This window comes from Sinocyclocheilus grahami, unplaced genomic scaffold (assembly GCF_001515645.1).
Source record: "Sinocyclocheilus grahami isolate Dianchi unplaced genomic scaffold, SAMN03320097.WGS_v1.1 scaffold410.1, whole genome shotgun sequence".
NCBI lineage: Eukaryota > Metazoa > Chordata > Actinopteri > Cypriniformes > Cyprinidae > Sinocyclocheilus > Sinocyclocheilus grahami.
Window position 1 is genome coordinate 1,611,294 of NW_015505589.1, and position 11,446 is coordinate 1,622,739.

General features: G+C 35.5%; 1 protein-coding gene across 1 annotated transcript; it reads right to left on the reverse strand.

The window, feature by feature from the left end:
• Positions 1 to 8,078, reverse strand: gck (glucokinase (hexokinase 4)). Its single transcript, XM_016232383.1, has 10 exons — positions 7,888 to 8,078; positions 7,538 to 7,700; positions 6,256 to 6,410; positions 6,056 to 6,175; positions 5,689 to 5,784; positions 5,386 to 5,485; positions 4,790 to 4,973; positions 2,089 to 2,244; positions 788 to 1,021; positions 1 to 653 (listed from the first exon to the last, which is right to left on the reverse strand). The coding sequence occupies exons 1-10, from the start codon at positions 7,960 to 7,962 to the stop codon at positions 506 to 508; spliced, it is 1,431 nt and encodes a 476-aa protein (XP_016087869.1). The 5' UTR covers positions 7,963 to 8,078; the 3' UTR covers positions 1 to 505.
• Between the last annotated feature and the right edge of the window lie 3,368 nt (positions 8,079 to 11,446).

Below are 11,446 nucleotides of genomic sequence, written 5' to 3' on the forward strand. Positions count from 1 at the left end.
ATTAAATAATTGAACACTTCTGATTACCACTGAATATAAACATAGTTTAAAAGTCAATAAATAAAACAAGCCATAAACAGTGCACTATTACCTTGCTGAACCTGACCAGTTCATATATGTACAAACACATCTGCGTAGTTCCCTCCGTTTCTCTCCTAACCTCCAAAGAGCTATGAAGGTGCAAGTATTTGTAACACCACCTGAATGTGCTCAGGCCAATAGCTAACAAGAAAAGATGTATGTTGTGTCTAAAAGCATATTTAACTGCAAACATCTGACTTTATGGCATAAAATAATACATATGTTAAACATTTCAATGGGCTGCATGCATGTGGTTAATAGATGTTGCCAAACAACCCCATAGCCGGCCACTTTACATATGCAATGCAGTGCTGAAAAGGAGAATAGCACTTTCACCATATGGAGAGGCTTTGAGAGGCCGCTCTAACATTGCGGGTCAGCTGTGATTCATGAGATCCACCTGACGAGGCCGAATCGTGGTTTATCACGGTGTCAGCATGCAGGCGGCCATCTTGCACGCCACAGCGGAAATGAGAGCCGCACCCCGACCGCTCCCCTCTTCTGATTGGATGAAGGTAATTTCACAGTGAGGAGTCATTTCCCACACAAGCTTATGGAACCGCTCCTTGAAACTGAATGGGAGAATTTGGAAAATTTGATATCACATAGTGTTATATCCTTTACTCATCTCTGTTTCCTCTTAATTTCCCCCCTCATTTCTCTTTGTTTGCCTTCCCATAATCCCTCTCACTCTTCTTGTACTCACTGAGGGTGTAGTTTGTAGACAGAGCCATCGACTCCCACAGTGATCTTCAGTTGCTCTTGACAGCGGCGTTCCCTCATTAGGTTGATGACTCCAGCAAGGCCGGCCCCGCACATGTGAGCGGCTCGCGTAGACACGCTCTCACAGACCAGACGCACAATGTCACAGTCCAGCTCTGACGGTAAGATTCCCAGTGAGCTTAGGATGTTGTAGATCTGCTTTCTGTCCCCCGTGTCACTGAAATTAATCAAATAAAATGTGTAGCCTAAGTACAAGCATATGTTTTTATATAAATTCTGATTCTCTTAACCTTGCTGAGATAGTATTATCATCTTTTCATCATCCTTGTGAAAAAGATGTATACTTTAGCATAGATTTACTACTTATTTCAGATATAATATACTTTAGATGAGCATACTTGTGTGAACTGATTTTCAGATACTTATTTGAAATTAAATGGAAATGTATTATTGTTTAAATTAGGGCTATCAAACGATTAATCGTGATTAATCGCATCCAAAATAAAAGTTTTTGTTTACATAATATATGTATGTGTGCTGTGTATATTTATTATGTGTGTATATAAATACACACACATGCATGTATATATTTAAAAAAAATGTTATGTTTATATATTAAATATATTTATTTATAATATAAATTATGTGAATATAAATATAGACAAGTAAATATATACTGTATGTGTGTGTATTTATATATACATAATATACACAGAACACACACATATATTATGCAAACAAAAACTTTTATTTTGGATGCGATTAATCGCGATTAATCATTTGACAGCACTAGTTAAAATTTATATTAAATAAGTGTACTTCTTTAAAGCACAATAAAAGATTATTAAATCAATGATTTAGAATGTACTTTAAAGTTAAACACTTAAGCGTGTTAAATGCACTCTTAAGTGCAATGAAGTGACCTTTAATTTCACTGATATATTATCTGTAAGTACAGTTTATGTCGTTTTGAAGTACACTACACTTAAGTGCACATTCAATGCAATTAAGTGCACTTCTTTTTCACAAGGGTTTTTGAAGCTTCTGATCGTAAAGCCTTGTTTTCTGAAAACAGTGATCAAAATTTAGTGAGTTCATGCTGAAAACAAGAACACCATTGGCAGATATTTTCGCGTTTTCAGTATAAACACTTAATTACGATATTCAGACAGCAAAACTTAATATGTTATGTCACTTTGCTTCTCAAACAAATGTATCTTGATTTAAGAATGTTTAAACAAACAATACAATCTACAGTTCTCTTTTTAAAATCATCAGTCATACCTCTCAATCTGGGAGACGAAGCGAGTTTCAAAAGCTCCACGTGTTTTCAGCAGGTCTGAGGCTTCGCCGTTAAACAGCAGATTTTCATTCACTAGTTTTAGCAGCACAAGACGCACAAGCTCTCCCATATACTTCCCACCAATCAGCTTCTCATACCTAGAGTCATGAGAACAGAAAATATAGATATTAGATCTTTCAAAGTTAAAACTGACACTGAGTCATCAATTTCAGCAGCAAAAGGAAAGATTTAAATGCTAGTAAAAGCCTGAGGGTAATCATGAAATGCAAATGGCCTAAAGCGACGTAGACAGAGGAGCAGCCCATTGAGTATCTTCTAGCATACATTGTAAATACCCATTAAGCGAGCAGCTTCACTAATGATCTCTTTCCCTGGCCATTAATCCAGCCGTGTGTATTCCAGCACTGACATGGCTACCGTCAGTATCTCCACATGTACAGAAAAACAACCCTCGTCACCTGGAGACCACATAAGAGCTCCAGGTTGCCATCTAACTAAGCCCTTAAACTAGAAGCAAGTATGTAAGGACATCTGCGGTTCAGATTCAGACATTGATCACACCGCTGCTCCTAAAGTGTCTAATCTAGTTACAGATGTGATATTTGAAGAAATTGTGCATGCATCTTCACATTTTATTAAAGAGTTGTTTGATAGGATATATGTGACGACATAACATAGACTGATTTCTTATACTTCTTTCATAGATGAGGAGTTTAAATAATGCTCCTGTAAATGTTTTAGATGAAAATTGCATACAAATATCCTAAAATATCAAAGAAAGATGCATAGCACCATATTTTTATGATGACTTAAAATGTACTTTAAAGTAAAACTTTTAATTTGATATTATTACAAAATGCACTTTAAAAGGGTACTTAAGTGTGTTAAGAAACAGTCATGAAAGAAACCCTTAAAGTACACTTAATTGGCCTATATTACATTAATACATTATCTGAAAGTATGCAGTGGGTACGGAAAGTATTCAGACCCCCTTAAATTTTTCACTCTTTGTTATATTGCAGCCATTTGCTAAAATCATTTAAGTTAATTTTTTTCCTAATTAATGTACACACAGTGCCCCATATTGACAGAAAAACACAGAATTGTTGACATTTTTGCAGATTTATTAAAAAATAATTTCTGCTGCACTTAAGGTTCCTAAGAGCACAGTGGCCTCCATAATCCTTAAATGTAAGACGTTTGGGACGACCAGAACCCTTCCTAGAGCTGGCCGTCCGACCAAACTGAGCTATCGGGGGAGAAGAGCCTTGGTGAGAGAGGTAAAGGAGAACCCAAAGATCACTGTGGCTGAGCTCCAGAGATGCAGTCGGGAGATGGGAGAAAGTTGTAGAAAGACAACCATCACTGCAGCTCTCCACCAGTCGGGGCTTTATGGCAGAGTGGCCCGACGGAAGCCTCTCCTCAGTGCAAGACACATGAAAGCCCGCATGGAGTTTGCTAAAAAACATGTGAAGGACTCCAAGATGGTGAGAAATAAGATTCTCTGGTCTGATGAGACCAAGATAGAACATTTTGGCCTTAATTCTAAGCGGTATGGGTGGAGAAAACCAGGCACTGCTCATCACCTGTCCAATACAGTCCCAACAGTGAAGCATGGTGGTGGCAGCATCATGCTGTGGGGGTGTTTTTCAGCTGCAGGGACAGGACGACTGGTGGCAATCGAGGGAAAGATGAATGCGGCAAAGTACAGGGATATCCTGCCCAAATGCAGGGGTGAAAAACTTGTTGCATCTTTCCCAAAAAGACTCATGGCTGTATTAGATCAAAAGGGTGCTTCTACTAAATACTGAGCAAAGGGTCTGAATACTTAGGACCATGTGATATTTCAGTTTTTCTTTTTTTATAAATCTGCAAAAATGTCAACAATTCTGTGTTTTTCTGTCAATATGGGGTGCTGTGTGTACATTAATGAGGAAAAAAAATTTACTTAAATGATTTTAGCAAATGGCTGCAATATAACAAAGAGTGAAAAATTTAAGGGGGTCTGAATACTTTCCGTACCCACTGTATATACATTTTTTCTAATGGACTTTTGAGATTTGAAGTACACTATGAGTGCACATTCAATGCAATTACGTGCACTGATCACAGTACAAAATATATGCGTCAAATACTTCTTTCATAGATGAGATACTGAAATAATGCTCATGTGATAGTTTTAAATCCAAATATCCTAAAATATCAAACAAAAGATGCATAACTCCATACAAATTTGGTAATACTACTTTAATGTATGTTTAAATTATGAAATGTTCTCATTTGCTGTGCTGCTATTATGTGTCCAAAATATTTTGTAGTTGACTGAAGATACTAAGCAGAGTTCAAAAGTCTGAGATCACTAAAATTTGTATATTTTGTATATTTGTGTATATTTTTCTATTTTGATAATGTAGTAAATGTTGTTATGACGTATATCATATCAGGTTCTGAAGTGCATCGTGTGCTTCACTATAAGCAATAAGTCATATTTAAATTGACTTATTAAATTTTATTAATTGAATTACCTCATAACCTTTCTTTAATTTTAAATTAAAAGAAATTAATTTATTTAATAAATTAATTTTATTAAATAAATTTTATTTTATTAAATAAATTTAAATATGCATTTGATCCTGGCATTATCAAACTGGATTTTTTGTGAATTTTTTAAAGCTCACTTACAGCTGACGTCCAGGGTTTAGTGAAGTCTCATCAATAACACGGTCGTACTCCAGCCGGAAGTCCTCCAGTTCACCATTGTCCCCAAACGCTCCCCACTCTGTGTTCACACACATCTTCCCCTCCTCTCCCTCCACCAGCTCCACCTTACGCATCTCCTCCATATAACACGCATTACAGCCGGTCCCTGAGAAACCATGAAAAAATGAAAGAGAAAAAGAGAGAGAGAGAGAGAGAGAGAGAGACAACAAAAACATTAAAGGGGTCATATGATACGATTTCAAGTTTTCCTTTCTCTTTGGAGTGTTACAAGCTGTTCGTGAATAGATAAGATCCCTGAAGTTGCAAAGACTAAAGTCTCAAAACCAAAGAGACTCTGCCACGCCCCCCTAAAACGGCTCGTTCTAACACGCCCCCACATATCTAGGTCACTATGTGGGAGCTTCAGGCCTATTGCTTTATTGCCATGTTGTTTTTTCCTGAATGGTTGTTAAAATATTCCATCTTCCTGTTATAAAGTTTATGTCCGAGCTCTAATTATATTTACATGGGTCTTTTATATATATTTATATTTACTTAGTGTGTGCGGTCACTCTTACCTACTATCATACCGACTTCACAGCTGCGGTCTTCATAGTAGCAGGAGATCATGGTGGCTACTGTGTCGTTCACCATGGCAACCACATCCATTTCAAAGTCCTGAACAAAGAATTATTCATTCACTTTTATAGGACAGTGGTTTAAACCTTTTATTATAAGCTTTTAAGGTGTCTAATATACTACTGGTGTGAAAGCAGCTTTCTGTTCTCCTTCATAACCTTTCCATTACCAGTTAGGCAAGATCCAAGAACAGAATTTCTGCTGGAAATTTTTAGTATGACCGGTAAGTCATGCATACTAACCCCTCTTCTTTTAATGGCATCTCTCAGTAGACCAACAACATTATTGCCCTCAGCGCCAGAGGCCTTGAAGCCTTTAGTCCAGTTAAGCAGAATGCCCTGTTAATATTAAAATAGTATGGCTGTTAACCTAAAACATTAAAAAGTTCACATCCATTAAAATGCATGTCAACTTCACTTTATAATGAAATGAGTTTAAAAATATGGCACACATCTGCCATAACATCAATGTGATTAAACCTTAAAGGGATAGTTCCCCTTCAGTTGCTGGTCCCCATTGACTTAACACTATGCAAGTCAGTGGGGACCAGCAACTGAAGGGGAACTATCCCCTTAAGAGGCTCATGTTTATATGCATACAGACACTGACCTTGTCCAAATCCTCATGACGTACTGGAAAAGAGAAGGTGAATCCCAGTGGAAGCTTCTTATGTTTCAGATTATGTTTGTCCAGGAAGTCAGATATGCAGCTGGCAATGTAGTCAAACAACTATATGTAAAGAAAAGGGGGTACAATGAGTCTAAAATGTCAGAATATGTTTATGAGTGTTTGACCTTTTGATATCTCACCATTTCAGCTGTGCCGGTCATGGCGTCTTCAGGGATGGAGTACATGTGATGCTTCGTCTCCACCTTCCAGCCTCGCTCTTCATCCTCACCTACTTTCACCAGCATCACTCGAAAGTTTGTCCCTCCAAGATCCAGTGCAAGGAAATCACCAACCTCTGAGATGAGTCACATGAATAAGCATCAGCAACATCATGAGTCATAGGAATCAACACCTGATTCCAGGAAAGAAAGCCCATTAGGGCTTTTTGTCAATGTACTCATCTGTTATTTACTTAAACTTACCTAATAAGAAGCTAATATTGATTAAACTCATAGCACACTACAATATATGTGACCCTGGACCACAAAACCAGTCTTAAGTCGCTGGGGTATATTTGTAGCAACAGCCAACAATACATTGTATGGGGCAAAATTATAGATTTTAATTTTATGCCAAAAATCATTAGGATATTAAGTAAAGATCATGTTCCATGAAGATTTTTGTAAATGTCCTACCGTAAATATATCAAAACTTAATTTTTGATTAGTAATATGCATTGCTAAATCTTAATTTTAACAACTTAAAAGGCGATTTTCTCAATATTTAGATTTGTTGGCACCCTCAGATTCCAGATTTTCAAATAGTTGTATCCAAATATGGTCCTATCCTAACAAACCATGCATCAATGGAAAAATTATTTATTCTATATTTTAATTATATTTATGTATAAATCTCAATTTCATAAAATTGACCCTTGTGGCTGGTTTTGTGGTCCAGGGTCAGATATTTACTTTACGTCACTTAAAGGAACAATCCACCAGTCCAAGTTATTCCAAACCAGTACAACATTTTGTTCTTCTTGCCTACTTTCTGTCCTTACAATGAAGGTCAATGGGGTCAAATATTGTTCACTGACTTTCACTGTAAGGACAAAATAGTTCAAACATTATTCAAAAAATGTATGTTTTACAAAAGAAAGTCAGTTATACAGTTTTGGAACAACATTAGGGTGAGTAAATGATGACAGAATTAACAAAAGTAACAAAATTACTTTACCATGAATATATGCTTCCTAAGAGCATCAGATGTCTGATGCAACAAAATAACAACATAAAAGTCCTAAACAAAACTTTTTTTAAAATTGAAGTAATATATTTTTAAACAATAATTTAGAAAATGCAGCAAATAAATTATACTCAACCAACCAAAAAAAAATCTGAAATACAGTGCTTTTGTTATCTCTAATTACAATTTATATCAATATGTAGTTTTCCAACATGAGGATCCGAGCAGAAGTCTTACCAGATCCTTCAGGTGTGGAGCGGACATAAGTGGGCAGCATTTTGACACTGGCTTCATCATGTGTCTCCACTCGCAGTCCTCTCTCCATCTCTCTCCTTATTCTCCTCATCACTTCCTCTAGATCTTCTTTACTAAGCAAAAATTCAGACAGAATTTGGTCCACCTGTAGAATATGCCAGAAACAGAGATTCAAATAAGTGGATAGTTTTAAACCATCTTAATTTGATATTAGCATTATCTCAAATGTGTTTGTAACACTCACAGTAGTGCCAATGAATCACAAAATAGCCAAAAAGCATGTATTATGATTTATGTCAGTCTAGATACAGTTTCATTGCTTTGTCTCTTACCATGAGAATTCTCTCCAGTACTGATTCAAAGTCACTCGGCATCCTCTGCCTACGAGCTGAAGTGAGGCACGGCATTTCAGTCTTTTCAAACAAGTGTATGATGAGCGTTTATTTGCTAAAGTTTGAATGTGTGTGAGGAGCATGGAGATGCTCAGCTGTTTTTATGTTCCAGTGAAGGAGGTAGGGAGGTGTGGTCAGAAAGATCATTGCCCTCTGTGTACACACACACATGGTACACACACATCTTGATCAAACACACACACATATGCACATTTAATCTTACCCATCACCTTGGAAACCTAGCTGTCAAGGCCACTCGGCATGATCACGCGCTTCACAGCGAACATGACCTGACCTTTGCCTCCATGGGAAATTCAAAATGAGATTGACACAATGCAATCTCCATAATATAAATAAATATATATGAAACAACAATGAACATATTATATTATAGTACTATTATATTTTATTATATTTTTACTATTATATTGAGTATATTTTAAACACAAGCATCATTCTGATGCAGTGCAATGCAATACAGTACAATGCTAAAAAATAACAGATTTTAACCAAATACCAGGATGCACAATTGCCATGTGGAGTTCCTCAGATGTTTAATCTTGCCACTAAAATTTTGAGTGATATTACATTATATTGTATAATATTGTATTATATATATTTTTTATGTAATTAGATAATTACATTTTTAAAAGTGGGATTTAGGTTACATTTAAAAATAGCGACTGAACTTAAAACCCTTGCTAAATTTAGATGACTTGGTTTGCAAAGGGCAAACAATTTTTCCAGAAATAGGTCTGCAGGAATGTAATGTGAGGGAAAGTCCAAACATTAAAAGTTTATTGCACTCTGAAGAGTTACCTAAGTGGTCAGACAGGGTAAAAAAAAAAAGGTCTGTTAAAAAGTCAGATATGTGATTACACAAAGGTCCTAAATTGCTTCAGAAGCATAAAAATAAGAAAAAAAAAGAATTTGACATTTGTCACAAATGGCAAGTTTATCTTGAACTTGATGGAAGTTCAAGAAAGATAAAGATATTACAATTGTATAGGCGAAAGACTTGAAGCTTTAATATCATGTTAAGTTTTATAGAATTGCGTGTAAAAAATTGAACTCTGCTGGCCTGTTGAATTATGTACTAAAATGCTGATAACATGAAGGCTGTTGCGTGTTGATTTTGTACACTACATGGTTCAAATTTCTGGTTGCTCTTTAATTTGGGGACCAATTCTGACTATTAACTATTCTGACTATTAACTAGTTGCTTATTAGCATTCATATTACTAGCCTTTTGGCTGTTTATCAGTACTTGTAAAGCACATTAGCACATTTTAGATCCCTTAATCCGACCCCGTACCTAAACTTAATAGCTACATTATTAACTATCAATAAGTTTATTGAAGCAAAAGTTGTAATTAATAGTGAGAATTAGTCCCCAGACTAAAGTGTGACCAAATATCCACATGGTTTTGGCTTCATATGTTGCCAATAGATAATGTTATCATTTTTGGGTTAGTTACGCAGTTATTATTAGGTAACAAATTTATATTTCATTTCCTTATGACCATTTTCAATATATACAGTATGTATGCCTATGTGTGTAGTACTTGTAAGTAGATTGTTTTATAGTACTCATAATAAGATTGCAGTTACTTTTTATTATTTGCAGGATTGTGTATTATTCACACTTTAGAAGTAAATTGTTCATAATTTATTCTTTCTAATACTTCTATTTAATCTTTTAAATTTTCATTCCTAAAAAAGCATGTCACATATATGTTTAAGTACATTTATGGAACTGCAAACACAGACCAATCCCTATCATAATTAAACAGAAATTTGATAGTCTATACAGAAATCATTTTACTTACAAGAAATGTTTTCTCAACAATGTATTACTATGTCTTTGAAATTCATGGCTGCATTTCTAAAAAGCATTGGGAGCTAAGTTGATCATAGATTGGTTGCAATGGTTCTATGATCTACTTAGGCTTACAAAATGCAGCCCATGTCATATATGGTACTTACATATAATGCAGGGATTACCAAACTTTTTTCAGCCAAACCTATCTGACCTAATATGTTCGTTGAAATAGCCCCTTTATATGGGACAAGATTATCCTATTCAAATCAATGTGATAATCAACTTTGATCAGAAAGTAGTTCGATTATATTACTAAAAATGTGTAATGCTACAAATTACGTACCTAACGACAATATTGATCATGTAATTTGCACTCATTAACAGACACACACACACACACACACACACACAGATTTTATAATATATAAATGTGTGCTACATATTTAAACAATGCCTTTTTATGTGTATGTATCAAGACCTGAAATCATGTGTACTCTGGATGGTCAGACACCCATTGAACTCCCACGCCGAGTTACGGTCACAATATACTAACATTGCGAAAGGTGCTTATCAGTGCAAACAGAATGTTATTTTTGGAGACATTTATCATTTATTCTTGCTTTAAATAGTTAAACTAAAGAACTGATATTTAATCATACTCTCCAACACTGTAGAACTTCCCTACACTAGAATCTTTATCATACAAATGATATGAATTTGTATCATAACACTACACTTAAACACATTATATGCAACTGATTGGAACGCAAATTATTTTTTGTTATTAAACACACATTGCACTAGCCTGCGTTATTCTAAGAAGACCCGTCCTCAGTCTAACATAATCAAGACAGACAGCTATCAGTATCATAATATTTTTACCGCTGTGGCTTCTGTATTTTGTCTAGGCTTATTCCAGAAAAAAAAGTATGTTAAATTTTAATCATGTTACGAGAGGCCGTGACAACTCTAGCTAGAGTTCATCGCTTATTATCAGCTTTTATAATCATAAGAACTGTTTATTGGTACACATTCAATGCACTTTTATATCATAAAAATGCAGGCCAATGGAGTTGGCAGGCCAACACATAATTGTGCAATAATGCCATCTCTGAATTAAAGATGCAGCAAGAGTGACACAAATCACACACACGGAGTTCGTCCAAGGTCATGAGCCATATAAGACTGTCATAAGAGCAAACTCGCAACAAAGACATCTACTGTGGCGTGAGGGGGAGGACCAATGCAAGCTCAAGAGATATTTGCAGGACATTGCAGCATGCTTTAATAAACGCTACATTCCTGGCAATGTCTTGGACAGAAACCAGGTGCAATTAAGTATAGATAATAAAAAGATATCTGATTTAAGAATGTGCTCTTGACAATGTGGGCTACATAGTAAAAATGGTCTACACCTACTGGTACGATATGATACTTTTAAAGAAAGTAAATTATAGGTAAAGCTTCATAAACACATGCTGACCATGCAAAAAAAGAGAGAATCAAATATATTTGACCTTATCCATGGTATGAAGGTCCATGGTGTGTCTTCTTCATGGGTGCATCATTTTAAAGAAAAATCTGCATAAGGTGCAGGTTTTACTCTGTTCTTCCTGAACAACGGCTCAATGCAAAAGGCTCAAATTTAATGTAAATATATATATATATATATATATA

Coding starts and splice junctions, on each gene's coding strand:
- gck (XM_016232383.1), bottom strand. CDS start 7,962: ATGCCGTGCCTCACTTCAGCTCGTAGGCAGAGGATGCCGAGTGACTTT. Junction 6,411..7,537: donor CTCCACACCTGAAGGATCTG/GTAAGACTTCTG, acceptor GACTCATCTCAG/AGGTTGGTGATTTCCTTGCA. Junction 654..787: donor GTCTACAAACTACACCCTCA/GTGAGTACAAGA, acceptor TCTCCCATTCAG/TTTCAAGGAGCGGTTCCATA.